The sequence below is a fragment of the Pseudophryne corroboree genome, chromosome 6, assembly GCF_028390025.1.
Source record: "Pseudophryne corroboree isolate aPseCor3 chromosome 6, aPseCor3.hap2, whole genome shotgun sequence".
Taxonomy (NCBI): domain Eukaryota; kingdom Metazoa; phylum Chordata; class Amphibia; order Anura; family Myobatrachidae; genus Pseudophryne; species Pseudophryne corroboree.
The window spans coordinates 793,069,290-793,087,943 of record NC_086449.1 but is presented as its reverse complement, the minus strand read 5'-3'; the positions used below and the strand labels follow the sequence as shown (position 1 = coordinate 793,087,943).

The 18,654-nt window shown below is 47.0% G+C and overlaps 1 protein-coding gene across 1 annotated transcript in view; it reads left to right on the top strand.

The window, feature by feature from the left end:
• The window catches only part of AMN1 (antagonist of mitotic exit network 1 homolog), a 241,834-nt gene that overhangs the window by 84,357 nt on the left and 138,823 nt on the right, over window positions 1-18,654 (top strand). Inside the window, exon 4 of the mRNA XM_063928860.1 lies at window positions 14,705-14,922. Coding sequence (XP_063784930.1) covers window positions 14,705-14,922 — 218 coding nt within the window. The remainder of the gene's footprint in view (window positions 1-14,704; window positions 14,923-18,654) is intronic.

Sequence of the window (18,654 nt, the reverse complement as noted above, 5' to 3'; positions counted from 1 at the left end):
GAGGGAAAAGAATGCCTGCTACGGCCAGTTTCCAGGAACAGAAGTCCTCCCCGGCTTCTACTAAATCCACTGCATGACGCTGGGGCTCCACTGAAGGAGTCCGCACCGGTGGGGGCATGTCTCCGACTCTTCAGCCACGTCTGGGGTCAGTCGGACGTGGATCCTTGGACGATGGTAATAGTATCCCAAGGCTACAAGCTGGAATTCGAAGACGTGCCTCCTCATCGATTCTTCAAATCAGCTTTACCAGCTTCTCCCCCAGAGAGGGAGATAGTTTTAGCTGCAATTCAAAAGCTGTGTCAACAGCAAGTGATTATCAAGGTTCCCCTAATACATCAGGGAAAAGGGTACTATTCAACCCTATTTGTGGTCACGAAACCAGATGGCTCGGTCAGACCCATTCTAAATTTAAAATCCCTGAACCTGTACTTAAAAAGGTTCAAGTTCAAGATGGAATCGCTCAGGGCAGTTATCTACAGCCTGGAAGGGGGGGATTTTATGGTGTCACTAGACAAAAAGGATGCATACCTTCACGTACCCATTTATCCTCCTCATCAGGCATACCTGAGATTCGCTGTACAGGACTGTCATTACCTGTTTCAGACGTGCCGTTTGGGCTTTCCGCGGCCCCGAGGGTATTCACCAAGGTAATGGCGGAAATGATGGTGCTCCTGCGCAGGCAAGGAGTCACAATTATCCCGTACTTGGACGATCTCATAAAAGCGAGATCAAAGGAACAGTTGCAGAAAAGCGTGTCGCTCTCCGTGAGAGTACTACAGCAACATGGCGGGATTCTAAATCTACCAAAGTCACAATTGGTTCCAACGACTCGGCTGTCTTTCTTAGGCATGTGTCTGGACACAGAACAAAAGAGGGTTTTTCTCCCGATGTAAAAAGCCCAGGAACTCAAGAACATGGTCAGAGACCTGTTAAAACCGAAAAGAGTGTCAGTCCATCTATACATTCGAGTACTGGGGAGAAGGGGGCGACCTACGAGGCCGTCCCCTTCGGCAGGTTTCATGCGAGGACTTTTCAGTGGAACCTTCTGGACAAGTGGTCCGGGTCCCACCTTCAAATTCATCAGAAAATAACCCTGTCCCCCAGGGCCAGGGTGTTTCTCCTGTGGTGGCTGCAGAGTGCTCACCTTCTAGAGGGTCGCAGGTTCGGCATTCAGGACTGGGTTCTGGTGACCACGGACGCGAGCCTCCAAGGATGGGGAGCAGTCGCACAAGGAAGGAATTTTCAGGAACTGTGTTCAAGCCAGGAGGCTTGTTTACACATCAACATACTGGAATTGAGGGCCATATACAACGGCCTACGACAAGCGGAGAATATTCTTTGCGACCCACCAGTTCTGATTCAATCAGACAACGTCACAGCCGTGGCTCATGTAAACCGCCGAGGCGGGACAAGTAGCAGAGTGGCAATGGCGGAAGCCACTAGGATTTTGCGCTGGGCAGAAAATCACGTATGCACTCTGTCAGCAGTATTCATTCCGGGAGTGGACAACTGGGAAGCAGACTTCCTCAGCAGACACGATCTCCATCCAGGAGGTGGGGACTTCATCAAGAAGTTTTTGCAGAAATAACAAGTCTTTGGGGACTTCCTCAAATAGACATGATGGCGTCACACCTCAACAAGAAGCTTCGGAGGAATTGTGCCAGGTCAAGGGACCCTCGGGCAGTAGCGGTGGACGCCCTGGTGACACCATGGGTGTTTCAGTCGGTCTATGTGTTCCCTCCTCTTCCTCTCATCTCAAAAATATTGAGAATCATAAGACGAAAAAGAGTGCAGACAATACTCATTGTTCCAGATTGGCCTCGAGAGGCCTGGTATTCAGATCTTTAGGAACTGCTCACAGAAGATCCTTGGCCTCTTCCTCTCACGGAGGACCTGTTACATCAGGGGCCCTGCGTATTCCAAGACTTACCGCGGTTACGTTTGACAGCATGGCGGTTGAACACCGAATCCTAGCTGGGAAGGGTATTCCGGAAGAAGTCATCCCTACTCTGATAAAGGCTAGAAAGGAGGTGACGGCGAAACATTATCACCGTATCTGGAGGAAGTATGTATCTTGGTGTGAAGCCAAGAATGCTCCTACAGCAGATTTCCATTTGGGCCGGTTTCTCCACTTTCTACAGACAGGAGTGGATATGGGCCTAAAGTTAGGCTCCATTAAGGTACAGATTTCGGCCCTTACTATATTCTTCCAGAAAGAATTGTCTTCTCTCCCAGAAGTCCAGACTTTTGCAAAGGGAGGGCTACACATCCAGCCCCCTTTTGTGCCCCCAGTGGCACCATGGGACCTTAACGGGGTGTTACAGTTCCTAAAATCTCTCTGGTTTTAGCCTCTTCAAACGGTTGAGTTAAAGTTTCTCACTTGGAGGGTGGTCATGTTGTTGGCCTTGGCATCTGCAAGGCGGGTGTCCGAATTGGCGGCCTTGTCTCAAAAGAGCCCCTATCTCATTTTCCATGTGGATAGAGCAGATATAAGGACTCGTCCTCAATTTTTAGCTAAGGTGGTGTCATTGTTTCTTATGAACCAACCTATTGTGGTGCCTGTGGCTACGGGAGACTTGGAGGATTCCAAATCCCTTGAGGTAGTCAGGGCCTTAAAAATTTACGTAGCCAGGACGGCTCGGATTAGGAAAACAGAAGCTCTGTTTGTCCTGTATGCGGCGCTCCTGCTTCTAAGCAGACTATTGCTCGCTGGATCTGTAACACGATTCAGCAGGCTCATTCTACGGCTGGATTGCCGGTACACATTCGGTAACGGCCCATTCCACTAGGAAGGTGGGCTCTTCTTGGGCGGCTGCCCGAGGCGTCTCGGCTTTACAGCTTTGCCGAGCGGCTACTTGGTCGGGTTCAAACACTTTTGCAAAATTCTACAAGTTTGATACCCTGGCTGATGAGGACCCTATGTTTGCTCAATCGGTGCTGCAGAGTCATCCGCACTCTCCCGCCCGGTTTGGAGCTTTGGTATAATCCCCATGGTCCTTACGGAGTCCCCAGCATCCTCTAGGACGTAAGAGAAAATAAGATTTTAAACCTACCGTTAAATCTTTTTCTCCTAGTCCGTAGAGGATACTGGGCGCCCGTCCCAGTGCGGACAAAATTCTGCAAGACTTGTATATAGTTTTTGCTTACATAAGGGTTATGTTACAGTTAAGATCAGTCGTTGGCTTATACTGTTTTGTTCATACTGTTAACTGGTTACGTATATTCCAGATTATACGGTGTGGTTGGTGTGGGCTGGTATGAATCTTGCCCTTAGATTAACAAAAATCCTTTCCTCGTACTGTCCATCTCCTCTGGGCACAGTTTCTCTAACTGAGGTCTGGAGGAGGGGCATAGAGGGAGGTGCCAGTGCACACCCATTCTATTCTAAAGTCTTTAGAGTGCCAATGTCTCCTTCGTAGCCTATATATACCCCCCATGGTCCTTACGGAGTCCCCAGCATCCTCTACGGACTAGGAGAAAAAGATTTACCGGTAGGTTTAAAATCTCATTTTATAAGGCGCCACAAGTGTTTTGCAGCGCCGTAAAAAAGGACAGTGCAGGGAGACAAAACTTTGCATTACAGTAAATAAATAACAGAAATAGAGTACAGGTAACAAGGAGCACCACAATTCTCATACATAATACAGCTTAGATGTAAGTAGTGAGGTAGTGATCAGCGTACTACTAGGGGCTGGTGGCCATAGATAGAGATGAGCCTTTACCAGCAGAAGAGAAAGCGGGTAAAGATGGTCGCTGAGTAGGAGAGGGCTGTGAGCGAAATGTGTCGAGAAGAGGGCTTTGACAACAAGAGGAAAGAGGGCCCTGCTCTGAGGAGCTAACAATCTAGTGGGAAGTGTCAAGAGAAATCTGGACCCCTTATGATGGGACTGAATGCTTATAGGGTTAAACTTTGTGTATCAATGTAATTTTGGGTGCAGGAATCATATATTTTGAACGGTATATAAGTGTTCATTTCTCCCTGCACCTGTTTTCTGCTAAGTGTGCTTTCTGTGCATGACCTGCTTAAAAGGGCCTCTTTCCGTAATTAGGGGGCTGAGAGTGGTGGATAGTGCTCTATTACTAACTCGTGTCCCCTAAGTGACTGTAAGTATCGTATTTGGATGACAGTAATAAAGATGGATTGTGTTCTCTGTCATGTAACCATTTCTGATGTAATGTGTATTGTATACTATATAAACTGTGAGCCCTGTAAACCAAATTGTCTCTCTGAGCCTGCGGGTTCTGAGACACCCATCTGGGCCTAGATGCGAATAAACCATATATGCTTTTTCATCTGATCCTGGCATATCTCATATTTGAATGCGACGACAGAAGGGTCAACAGACAGATGACATAAGGTACAAGCAAGCGGGAGGTAGTCTGATGGCAGTATGTAAGCAAAGCAGAGATGGTCAAGGTATGAGGCAGGGGGATGGAGGAGCTGCCCCAGGACTAGGTTATGCATCGGAAGGGTACGCTTTGATGAATACTGTAGGTGGGTTTTCAGTTCCTGTTCGAAGCTTTGCAAGGTCGGGGAGAGTCTAATGGAGCGGGGGAGCGTGTTCCACTGCACGGGCAAAATCTTGAACTCGAGCATGGGAAGCAGTGACCAGGGTAGAGGAGAGGCGACGGTCATTGGCCGACCGTAGGGGGCGGGAGGGAGTATGAAGGGATAGGGGGTTGAAGATGTAGGGAGCAGTGGAATTAGAGATGGCCTTGTATGTGAGGGTGAGGAGTGTGAAGAGGATTCTGTAGGGGAATGGGAGCCAGTGCAGATTTTGTCGATCTGCCCCATTGGACATTGTAATCTCAAGGGCCATAACTAGCACATTTGTCCTGTGGGCGCACCATCTACATCCACCCCTATTGGCCGGCTTTCTGTGTGATGAGAGCTGCAGCGCTGTCCACTGTAGGTATGACAGCAGGCAACGATGAGGAGGCAGAGTGTATGTGTTTGGCCCTCCCTCATGCTGTGCATCTTTTAACTACCCTGTCAGCATAACAAAACTAAATGAAAGGGGCTCTTCCATGGCGTAACATGTATAAGGCGCACTATTGTGGTGTAACGTATATAAGTGGTACTACTGTGGCGTAAGATCTATACTGTGTGGTGGAATGTGACTAATGGACACTACTGTGCTGTGTAATGTGAATTGGTACTGTTCTGAGGACACGCCCCCTCCTCATAAAGCCACGCCCCTAGATTTTTGCGGCATGCCTTGGGTGCATAATGTCCCTATTTTACATACAGGGGAGAGTGGGCACCAATTCTCTTTCTAGCACAGGGCACCAAAAGGTCTATTTCCGGCACTATAATCACTGATTGCCTTAAAGGGATTTTTGAGGATGTGGTCAACAGGGAGGACATGCCTGACATATGTATGTATTCAATATGGGATCAGTACGTAATCTCCCTTCAATATATATGTCAGCTACTCGAGTGAACGTTTTTACTGCTCATTATTTATTTCGTGCTCACGACTGTGACATTCTTATTCAGCACCCTTTATTGTCATTTGTATTGAATGCGAGTGATTAGACCGCTTCATGCCAGTGCTTGGTGCTTGTACCGTTACGTTTGCAGCTTCCAGATAATTTCTTGCCAGGTATTTCGCCTTCATGCACTAGGGGGCACTGGAGCATATTATAGACAATGGGGTATAGACGGTGGTGGCTGAATAATTATTTGCACCCAGTTCCACAATATGACTCAACACGCCATCTCTAAGACAATTCTCCTAAGGAGGGAGAATATCCGTGTAAGCAATAAGGTATGTATACCAAGACATACGGCTAAATGGAATAGCCTCCGAGTTCCAGAGGTGCGGTTTTGCCTTGTAAATGACACTCGTTCCACTGCTTGATACATCAATCCTATTGTGCTGAAACGGCCACTCTGATTGGTTAGAACCTGTGCGCGGGTCAGCTGATCTGCATAGATAGCAAAAAGCTTTTTATGTTTTGGACTCATTTCACATTTACGATAAGAGGCAACTTGCATCCATCTCGGCAGTGACCCGCGGGTGTGTAATTATTAGTGTGTGTTCTTTATCTCCACATCTACAAAAGCTTGATTAAAGGTAATGTTTAGTGTAGGCCGCTAGTCACATCTATATGTAAGCAAACAATAATTAAAACACAAACTTTCCATTAGACCTAATAGCATCAGTATATGCCTCCTCTAAATACACTATATACTGCAGGTAGACTTGCCATAACATCCCTTTAATCTGGGACACCTATGATATACACAGATTCTGTGGTTGCATAAACTCAAGCATGCATTTCACCTGGTTTTAAGCAGCCGCAGAACCTGTTTAAATAATAGATGTCACGTATTAAAGGGATATAGCATATAGAGATGAGCGGGTTCGGTTTCTCTGAATCCGAACTCGCACGAACTTCATGTTTTTTTTCACGGGTCCGAGCGACTCGGATCTTCCCGCCTTGCTCGGTTAACCCGAGCGCGCCCGAACGTCATCATGACGCTGTCGGATTCTCGCGAGACTCGGATTCTATATAAGGAGCCGCGCGTCGCCGCCATTTTCACACGTGCATTGAGATTGATAGGGAGAGGACGTGGCTGGCGTCCTCTCCGTTATAGTAGAAAAGAGTAAAGACTGAGTGACTTAGTTATAATTGTGGGGAGGATTGGGGACGGGGAGCAGCTGTTAGGGAGTACAGTGATTTAGATTAGGAGAGAGAGAGAGAGATTGACCTGATTTACTGGAGCTTAGGAGTACTGTAGAAGAGAGTGCAGAGTTTACTAGTGACTGACCACAGTGACCACCAGACAGTGCAGTTTTATTTAATATATCCGTTCTCTGCCTGAAAAAAACGATACACACAGTGACTCAGTCACATACCATATCTGTGTGCACTGCTCAGCCCAGTGTGCTGCATCATCTATGTATATATTCTATATCTGACTGTGCTCAGCTCACACAGCTTATAATTGTGGGGGAGACTGGGGAGCACTGCAGTGCCAGTTATAGGTTATAGCAGGAGCCAGGAGTACAAGACAGTCACATACCATATCTGTGTGCACTGCTCAGCCCAGTGTGCTGCATCATCTATGTATATATTATATATCTGACTGTGCTCAGCTCACACAGCTTATAATTGTGGGGGAGACTGGGGAGCACTGCAGTGCCAGTTATAGGTTATAGCAGGAGCCAGGAGTACATATTATATTAAAATTAAACAGTGCACACTTTTGCTGCAGGAGTGCCACTGCCAGTGTGACTGACCAGTGACCTGACCACACTGACCACCAGTATAGTTAGTAGTATACTATATTGTGATTGCCTGAAAAAGTTAAACACTCGTCGTGTGACTTCACTTGTGTGGTGTTTTTTTTTTTATTCTATAAAAAACTCATTCTGCTGACAGACAGTGTCCAGCAGGTCCGTCATTATATAATATATATACCTGTCCGGCTGCAGTAGTGATATATATATATTTTTTATATCATTATTTATCATCCAGTCGCAGCAGACACAGTACGGTAGTTCACGGCTGTAGCTACCTCTGTGTCGGCACTCGGCAGTCCGTCCATAATTGTATACCACCTAACCGTGGTTTTTTTTCCTTTCTTCTTTATACATACATACTACGACATCTCTTTATCAACCAGTCTATATTAGCAGCAGACACAGTACAGTACGGTAGTTCACGGCTGTGGCTACCTCTGTGTCGGCACTCGGCAGTCCGTCCATAATTGTATACCACCTAACCGTGGTTTTTTTTTCTTTCTTCTTTATACATACATACTACGACATCTCTTTATCAACCAGTCTATATTAGCAGCAGACACAGTACAGTACGGTAGTTCACGGCTGTGGCTACCTCTGTGTCGGCACTCGGCAGTCCGTCCATAATTGTATACCACCTAACCGTGGTTTTTTTTTCTTTCTTCTTTATACGTACATACTACGACATCTCTTTATCAACCAGTCTATATTAGCAGCAGACACAGTACAGTACGGTAGTTCACGGCTGTGGCTACCTCTGTGTCGGCACTCGGCAGTCCGTCCATAATTGTATACCACCTAACCGTGGTTTTTTTTTCTTTCTTCTTTATACATACATACTACGACATCTCTTTATCAACCAGTCTATATTAGCAGCAGACACAGTACAGTACGGTAGTTCACGGCTGTGGCTACCTCTGTGTCGGCACTCGGCAGTCCGTCCATAATTGTATACCACCTAACCGTGGTTTTTTTTTCTTTCTTATTTATACGTACATACTACGACATCTCTTTATCAACCAGTCTATATTAGCAGCAGACACAGTACAGTACGGTAGTTCACGGCTGTGGCTACCTCTGTGTCGGCACTCGGCAGTCCGTCCATAATTGTATACCACCTAACCGTGGTTTTTTTTTCTTTCTTCTTTATACATACATACATACTACGACATCTCTTTATCAACCAGTCTATATTAGCAGCAGACACAGTACAGTACGGTAGTTCACGGCTGTGGCTACCTCTGTGTCGGCACTCGGCAGTCCGTCCATAATTGTATACCACCTAACCGTGGTTTTTTTTTCTTTCTTCTTTATACGTACATACTACGACATCTCTTTATCAACCAGTCTATATTAGCAGCAGACACAGTACAGTACGGTAGTTCACGGCTGTGGCTACCTCTGTGTCGGCACTCGGCAGTCCGTCCATAATTGTATACCACCTAACCGTGGTTTTTTTTTTCTTTCTTCTTTATACATACATACTACGACATCTCTTTATCAACCAGTCTATATTAGCAGCAGACACAGTACAGTACGGTAGTTCACGGCTGTGGCTACCTCTGTGTCGGCACTCGGCAGTCCGTCCATAATTGTATACTAGTATCCATCCATCTCCATTGTTTACCTGAGGTGCCTTTTAGTTGTGCCTATTAAAATATGGAGAACAAAAATGTTGTGGTTCCAAAATTAGGGAAAGATCAAGATCCACTTCCACCTCGTGCTGAAGCTGCTGCCACTAGTCATGGCCGAGACGATGAAATGCCAGCAACGTCGTCTGCCAAGGCCGATGCCCAATGTCATAGTACAGAGCATGTCAAATCCAAAACACCAAATATCAGTAAAAAAAGGACTCCAAAACCTAAACTAAAATTGTCGGAGGAGAAGCGTAAACTTGCCAATATGCCATTTACCACACGGAGTGGCAAGGATCGGCTGAGGCCCTGGCCTATGTTCATGGCTAGTGGTTCAGCTTCACATGAGGATGGAAGCACTCAGCCTCTCGCTAGAAAACTGAAAAGACTCAAGCTGGCAAAAGCACCGCAAAGAACTGTGCGTTCTTCGAAATCCCAAATCCACAAGGAGAGTCCAATTGTGTCGGTTGCGATGCCTGACCTTCCCAACACTGGACGTGAAGAGCATGCGCCTTCCACCATTTGCACGCCCCCTGCAAGTGCTGGAAGGAGCACCCGCAGTCCAGTTCCTGATAGTCAGATTGAAGATGTCAGTGTTGAAGTACACCAGGATGAGGAGGATATGGGTGTTGCTGGCGCTGGGGAGGAAATTGACCAGGAGGATTCTGATGGTGAGGTGGTTTGTTTAAGTCAGGCACCCGGGGAGACACCTGTTGTCCGTGGGAGGAATATGGCCGTTGACATGCCTGGTGAAAATACCAAAAAAATCAGCTCTTCGGTGTGGAACTATTTCAACAGAAATGCGGACAACAGGTGTCAAGCCGTGTGTTCCCTTTGTCAAGCTGTAATAAGTAGGGGTAAGGACGTTAACCACCTCGGAACATCCTCCCTTATACGTCACCTGCAGCGCATTCATAATAAGTCAGTGACAAGTTCAAAAACTTTGGGTGACAGCGGAAGCAGTCCACTGACCAGTAAATCCCTTCCTCTTGTAACCAAGCTCACGCAAACCACCCCACCAACTCCCTCAGTGTCAATTTCCTCCTTCCCCAGGAATGCCAATAGTCCTGCAGGCCATGTCACTGGCAATTCTGATGATTCCTCTCCTGCCTGGGATTCCTCCGATGCATCCTTGCGTGTAACGCCTACTGCTGCTGGCGCTGCTGTTGTTGCTGCTGGGAGTCGATGGTCATCCCAGAGGGGAAGTCGTAAGACCACTTTTACTACTTCCACCAAGCAATTGACTGTTCAACAGTCCTTTGCGAGGAAGATGAAATATCACAGCAGTCATCCTGCTGCAAAGCGGATAACTGAGGCCTTGACAACTATGTTGGTGTTAGACGTGCGTCCGGTATCCGCCGTTAGTTCACAGGGAACTAGACAATTTATTGAGGCAGTGTGCCCCCGTTACCAAATACCATCTAGGTTCCACTTCTCTAGGCAGGCGATACCGAAAATGTACACGGACCTCAGAAAAAGACTCACCAGTGTCCTAAAAAATGCAGCTGGACCCAATGTCCACTTAACCACGGACATGTGGACAAGTGGAGCAGGGCAGGGTCAGGACTATATGACTGTGACAGCCCACTGGGTAGATGTATGGACTCCCGCCGCAAGAACAGCAGCGGCGGCACCAGTAGCAGCATCTCGCAAACGCCAACTCTTTCCTAGGCAGGCTACGCTTTGTATCACCGCTTTCCAGAATACGCACACAGCTGAAAACCTCTTACGGCAACTGAGGAAGATCATCGCGGAATGGCTTACCCCAATTGGACTCTCCTGTGGATTTGTGGCATCGGACAACGCCAGCAATATTGTGTGTGCATTAAATATGGGCAAATTCCAGCACGTCCCATGTTTTGCACATACCTTGAATTTGGTGGTGCAGAATTATTTAAAAAACGACAGGGGCGTGCAAGAGATGCTGTCGGTGGCCAGAAGAATTGCGGGACACTTTCGGCGTACAGGCACCACGTACAGAAGACTGGAGCACCACCAAAAACTACTGAACCTGCCCTGCCATCATCTGAAGCAAGAAGTGGTAACGAGGTGGAATTCAACCCTCTATATGCTTCAGAGGTTGGAGGAGCAGCAAAAGGCCATTCAAGCCTATACAATTGAGCACGATATAGGAGGTGGAATGCACCTGTCTCAAGCGCAGTGGAGAATGATTTCAACGTTGTGCAAGGTTCTGATGCCCTTTGAACTTGCCACACGTGAAGTCAGTTCAGACACTGCCAGCCTGAGTCAGGTCATTCCCCTCATCAGGCTTTTGCAGAAGAAGCTGGAGACATTGAAGGAGGAGCTAACACGGAGCGATTCCGCTAGGCATGTGGGACTTGTGGATGGAGCCCTTAATTCGCTTAACAAGGATTCACGGGTGGTCAATCTGTTGAAATCAGAGCACTACATTTTGGCCACCGTGCTCGATCCTAGATTTAAAGCCTACCTTGGTTCTCTCTTTCCGGCTGTCACAAGTCTGCTGGGGTTGAAAGACCTGCTGGTGAGAAAATTGTCAAGTCAAGCGGAACGCGACCTGTCAACATCTCCTCCTTCACATTCTCCCGCAACTGGGGGTGCGAGGAAAAGGCTCAGAATTCCGAGCCCACCCGCTGGCGGTGATGCAGGGCAGTCTGGAGCGACTGCTGATGCTGACATCTGGTCCGGACTGAAGGACCTGACAACGATTACGGATACGGACATGTCGTCTACTGGCACTGCATATGATTCTCTCCCCATTGAAAGAATGGTGGAGGATTATATGAGTGACCGCATCCAAGTAGGCACGTCACACAGTCCGTACTTATACTGGCAGGAAAAAGAGGCAATTTGGAGGCCCTTGCACAAACTGGCTTTATTCTACCTAAGTTGCCCTCCCACAAGTGTGTACTCCGAAAGAGTGTTTAGTGCCGCCGCTCACCTTGTCAGCAATCGGCGTACGAGGTTACATCCAGAAAATGTGGAGAAGATGATGTTCATTAAAATGAATTATAATCAATTCCTCCGCGGAGACATTGACCAGCAGCAATTGCCTCCACAAAGTACACAGGGAGCTGAGATGGTGGATTCCAGTGGGGACGAATTGATAATCTGTGAGGAGGGGGATGTACACGGTGATATATCGGAGGATGATGATGAGGTGGACATCTTGCCTCTGTAGAGCCAGTTTGTGCAAGGAGAGATTAATTGCTTCTTTTTTGGTGGGGGTCCAAACCATCCCGTCATTTCAGTCACAGTCGTGTGGCAGACCCTGTCACTGAAATGATGGGTTGGTTAAAGTGTGCATGTCCTGTTTATACAACATAAGGGTGGGTGGGAGGGCCCAAGGACAATTCCATCTTGCACCTCTTTTTTCTTTTATTTTTCTTTGCGTCATGTGCTGTTTGGGGAGGGTTTTTTGGAAGGGACATCCTGCGTGACACTGCAGTGCCACTCCTAAATGGGCCCGGTGTTTGTGTCGGCCACTAGGGTCGCTAATCTTACTCACACAGCTACCTCATTGCGCCTCTTTTTTTCTTTGCGTCATGTGCTGATTGGGGAGGGTTTTTTGGAAGGGACATCCTGCGTGACACTGCAGTGCCACTCCTAAATGGGCCCGGTGTTTGTGTCGGCCACTAGGGTCGCTAATCTTACTCACACAGCTACCTCATTGCGCCTCTTTTTTTCTTTGCGTCATGTGCTGATTGCGGAGGGTTTTTTGGAAGGGACATCCTGCGTGACACTGCAGTGCCACTCCTAAATGGGCCCGGTGTTTGTGTCGGCCACTAGGGTCGCTTATCTTACTCACACAATCAGCTACTTCATTGCGCCTCTTTTTTTCTTTGCGTCATGTGCTGATTGGGGAGGGTTTTTTGGAAGGGACATCCTGCGTGACACTGCAGTGCCACTCCTAAATGGGCCCGGTGTTTGTGTCGGCCACTAGGGTCGCTTATCTTACTCACACAGTCAGCTACCTCATTGCGCCTCTTTTTTTCTTTGCGTCATGTGCTGTTTGGGGAGGGTTTTTTGGAAGGGACATCCTGCGTGACACTGCAGTGCCACTCCTAAATGGGCCCGGTGTTTGTGTCGGCCACTAGGGTCGCTTATCTTACTCACACAGTCAGCTACCTCATTGCGCCTCTTTTTTTCTTTGCGTCATGTGCTGTTTGGGGAGGGTTTTTTGGAAGGGACATCCTGCGTGACACTGCAGTGCCACTCCTAAATGGGCCCGGTGTTTGTGTCGGCCACTAGGGTCGCTTATCTTACTCACACAGTCAGCTACCTCATTGCGCCTCTTTTTTTCTTTGCGTCATGTGCTGTTTGGGGAGGGTTTTTTGGAAGGGACATCCTGCGTGACACTGCAGTGCCACTCCTAGATGGGCCAGGTGTTTGTGTCGGCCACTAGGGTCGCTTAGCTTAGTCATCCAGCGACCTCGGTGCAAATTTTAGGACTAAAAATAATATTGTGAGGTGTGAGGTATTCAGAATAGACTGAAAATGAGTGGAAATTATGGTTTTTGAGGTTAATAATAATATGGGATCAAAATGACCCCCAAATTCTATGATTTAAGCTGTTTTTTAGGGTTTTTTGAAAAAAACACCCGAATCCAAAACACACCCGAATCCGACAAAAAAAATTCGGTGAGGTTTTGCCAAAACGCGGTCGAACCCAAAACATGGCCGCGGAACCGAACCCAAAACCAAAACACAAAACCCGAAAAATTTCAGGCGCTCATCTCTAATAGCATATATATAGTGACGTACTTCCTTGATGATATTTGGCCAATATACTGTATAGCAACTATAGTAACTGGACTATTTTACTGATCAGTAGGAGTGTGTGTGCTGGATTGTGGCTTAGTGGTTAGTATTACTGACATCCAGCATAGAAGACATGATTTACAAACTATAATTTGAGTTTGTATGTTCTCCCTGTGTTTGCTCGGATTTCTTCCAAGTGCTCCAGTTTTCCTTCCATGCTCCAAACAAACCCACAAAAAAGCATAGTAGAAGGGTAATTGACTTATGAGTACATCAAAAATGGAAAACAAATTAACCCTAGTATGTATGTGTCCGTGTGATAAGGAATACAGAGGGAGATTTATCAAAGCTCGAAGAGTGATAAAGTGGAGAGAGATAAAATATCAACCAATCAGCTCCTACCTGTCATTTTTCAAACAAAGGGGCAGATGTATTAAGCCTGGAGAAGAGATAAAGCAGTGATAAGTGGAAGGTGATAACGCACCAGCCAATCATTATGGTTTGAAAAATGACAGTTAGGAGCTGATTGGCTGGTGCGTTATCACCTTTCACTTATTACTGCTTTATCACTTCTCCAGGCTTAATACATCTGCCCCAAAGACTGTAAGATTATAGAAGTTGAATGATTAGGAATTTATCTTCCTCCTAACTTTGATAAATCTTCTCTGTAGCGTGTAAGCTCCACTGGGGCAGGGACTGATGTGACTGACTGAATATTCTCTGCAAAAGCGCTGCGCAATAAGAGGTCAATTTACTAAGTTTGGAGTTTTTTTAAGAACTGGTGACGTTGCCCATAGCAACCAATCAGAATCTAGTTCTTATCTTCTAGAAACAGTTAGATAAATGTTAAGTAGAATCTGATTATTGGTTGCTATGAGCAACATCACCAGTTCTAAAAAAAAAAAAAAAACCCACCTTAGTAAGGTTACCCCTAAGTGTCTACTGTATAATTAAGTGTTAAATAAAAAATAATGTTCTTTTCTTATCTGTAGCCTTAGAATTGTAAACTAGTAATAACCTAAGAATTTGTATGGGTGGTGTGACCTCATGAGCGTCATTTCTCTTCTATCACGCCAGGCATCACGGCGGTCGCCCAGTCGTGCCCATACCTCCTTGAAGTCACACTGAAGAAATGCTGCAACCTTACGGACGGTGGCATCATGGCTCTATCCCTGAACTGCCCGCTTTTACAGATCGTCAACTTGAGCGGCTGCTCCCGGATCACTGATGACTCCCTGCAGGCCCTGGGGCAGAACTGCCCTTTTCTACATAGCGTGGACTTCTCAGCTACCATGGTACGTTACTGGCGACGTGTGACTAGGGGAATCCTGTTGTCTTTATATAAGTGGGGCGGTCCGTAATGTAACCTTTAAACATAGGTAGCACTTATGTAATTAATGGAGAGAGAAGTTCCAGGTTCTTGGTTTCGTGGCCCCATGGCCTGGTTGACTTTGTCATTAAGGAGTTTATGTATCTCTATAGTTCAGTGAATGACCAGATGGAATATATCCTAAAGTAATGCATTGTGTATGAAAACATGTCCACCGAGTGTGGGCAGAGGTGCCCTCCTCACATTAGATTGTATATGTTTGGGTACTATTAGTAGGTATGCCCAGCCTGAGGGCCAGATGTACTAAGCCTTAGAAAGTGATAGTGGAGAGTGATAGCCAGCCAATCAGCTCCTGTTTTTTTTCAAACACAACCTGTAACATGGCAGTTAGGGGCTGATTGGATGGTACTTTATCACTGTCCACTTTATCCCTTTTCAAGGCTTAGTACATCTCCCCCTAAGACTCCGAGGGGCCTGTTCATTAATAATCCTGAAGGCGTTGCGCAAATTAAGGACCAGACCCGCCGTGAATTACAGCAGCAGATCCGGAAAGCAGCTGTCCCGCAATACCTACTATAGACACTTTCGACGCCAATAGAAGCTGCGAAAGTTTACACAGCCGAGTTTCATCCGTGACACCGCGACCTGCGCACTGCGAGGGCCAGCAGAGGCATCGGGATCCGAATCCATATCTACAGTTTAATACATGTTTAAAGGAGCCAAAGCCCTCAATAAGCCCCTAAGGCTTTTCTCCGTAGGGTGGTATTTTACATTTCCCTTGGAATTTAGTGAAAACTCACCATTTTGTGACGGAGAATCATTTGCACAAGTATAATTTATCAAGATTGTGTTTCAGGTGTAAATGATCCTACCAGGGGGGCAGATTTATTGGGGAAAAAAGTCGAAAGAACAAGATTTGCAAATGGAAATGTGTAGCTGAGTTTGCTCTTTAGTTGGGGTAGGTGTTCCTAGATAGTAGCCACAGTGCTTATCCTATGCCGCATCCAAGAGAAAATTGTCAGCTCAAGGCATAATGTATGTTGTCATGAAGAAAGTTGTTGTTAGTGTGGGAGAATCTGATGGGACACATCCCAAGCGCACACATTTATAGCAAGCCTTATCTAGAACTTTTACTGCTCTCACCAATTATCAGCAAGGGTAATTAGTACATAACGTTGCAAAACCATTTTGAAAAAAAAAGAACAGCTCGCATATAGAATACATGAAAGTACATTTCTCTGACGTCCTAGTGGATGCTGGGAACTCCGAAAGGACCATGGGGAATAGCGGGCTCCGAAGGAGGCTGGGCACTCTAGAAAGATTTATGACTACCTGGTGTGCACTGGCTCCTCCCACTATGACCCTCCTCCAAGCCTCAGTTAGATTTTGTGCCCGGCCGAGGTTGGATGCACACTAGGGGCTCTCCTGAGCCCTTAGAAAGAAAGTATAGATTTAGGTTTTTTATTTTCAGTGAGACCTGCTGGCAACAGGCTCACTGCAGCGAGGGACTAAGGGGAGAAGAAGCGAACCTGCCTGCTTGCAGCCAGCTTGGGCTTCTTAGGCTACTGGACACCATTCGCTCCAGAGGGATCGACCGCAGGCCCAGCCTTGGTGTTCGGTCCCGGAGCCGCGCCGCCGTCCCCCTTACAGAGCCAGAAGCAAGAAGATGGTCCGGAAAATCGGCGGCATGAAGACTTCTGTCTTCACCAAGGTAGCGCACAGCACTGCAGCTGTGCGCCATTGCTCCTCATACACACCTCACACTGCAGTCACTGAGGGTGCAGGGCGCTGGGGGGGGGCGCCCTGAGCAGCAATAAAAACACCTTGGCTGGCAAAAATACCACAATATATAGCCCCAGAGGCTATATATGTGGTAAATACCCCTGCCAGATTCCACAAAAAAGCGGGAGAATAGGCCGCGGAAAAGGGGCGGAGCTATCTCCTTCAGCACACTGGCGCCATTTTCTCCCTCACAGCTCCGCTGGAAGGAAGCTCCCTGGCTCTCCCCTGCAGACTACACTACAGAAAAGGGTAAAAAAGAGAGGGGGGGCATTAAATTTAGGCGCAGTATATATTTATATAGAAAAAGCAGCTATAGGGGACAGTTAGTCCCTGCATTATATAGCGCTCTGGTGTGTGCTGGCATACTCTCACTCTGTCCCCCCAAAGGGCTTTTGTGGGTCCTGTCCTCTATTAGAGCATTCCCTGTGTGTGTGGGGTGTGTCGGTACGGCTGTGTCAACATGTTTGATGAGGATAATGATGTGGAGGCGGAGCAGATGCCTTTAGAAGGGATGTCACCCCCTGGGGGGCAGACACCTGAGTGGATGAGCTTATGGAAAGAAATGAGTGCACGTATAGACTCCTTACATAAGAAATTTGACGACATGCCAACTGTGGGACAGCCGAGTTCTCAGCTCGTGCCTGTCCAGGTGTCTCAAAGGTCATCAGGGGCTCTAAAACGCCCGCTACCTCAGATGGCAAACGCAGATGTCGACACTGATACTGACACCAGTGTCGACGACGATGAGTCGGATCTAATGCCCATTAAGGCCATTCACTGCATGATTGAGGCAATGAAAGAGGTGTTAAACATTTCTGATTTACATCCAGGTACCACAAAAAAGGGTATTATGTTTGGGGAGAAAAAACTACCCGTAGTTTTTCCCCCGTCAGATGAATTAAATGAAGTGTGTGAAGAAGCGTGGGCTTCCCCTGATAAAAAATTGGTAATTCCTAAGAAGGTACTAATGTCGTTCCCTTTCCCGCCAGAGGATAGGTTACGTTGGGAAACACCTCCTAGGGTGGATAAAGCGCTCACACGTTTGTCTAAAAAGGTGGCACTACCGTCTCAGGATACGGCCGCCCTTAAGGAGCCTGCTGATAGAAAGCAGGAGGCGATCCTGAAGTCTGTATATACACACTCAGGCATTATACTTAGACCAGCTATTGCGTCAGCATGGATGTGCAGTGCTGCCGCTGCGTGGTCGGATAAACTGTCAGAAAATATTGACACATTAGACAGAGATACGATTCTGCTAACAATTGACCATATCAAAGACTCAGTCTTATATATGAGAGATGCACAGAGGGAAATCTGCCGGCTGGCATCTAAAGTAAGTGCATTGTCCATTTCTGCTAGGAGATGCTTATGGACTCGCCAGTGGACAGGGGTACAAACTGGAATTCGAGGCAGCTCCACCCCACCGGTTCCTAAAATCTGCCTTGCCGATTGCTCCCTCAGACAGGGAGGCGGTGCTAGCGGCAATTCACAAGCTGTATTCCCAGCAGGTGATAATCAAGGTACCCCTACTTCAACAAGGCCGGGGTTACTATTCCACTCTATTTGTGGTGCCGAAACCGGACGGTTCGGTGAGACCCATTTTAAATTTGAAATCCTTGAACACGTACATAAAAAAATTCAAGTTCAAGATGGAATCGCTCAGGGCGGTTATTGCAAGCCTGGACGAGGGGGATTACATGGTATCCCTGGACATCAAGGATGCTTACCTGCATGTCCCCATTTACCATCCTCACCAGGAGTACCTCAGATTTGTGGTACAGGATTGTCATTACCAATTCCAGACGCTGCCGTTTGGACTCTCCACGGCACCGAGGGTATTTACCAAGGTTATGGCGGAAATGATGATACTCCTTCGAAAAAAGGGAGTTTTAATTATCCCGTACTTGGACGATCT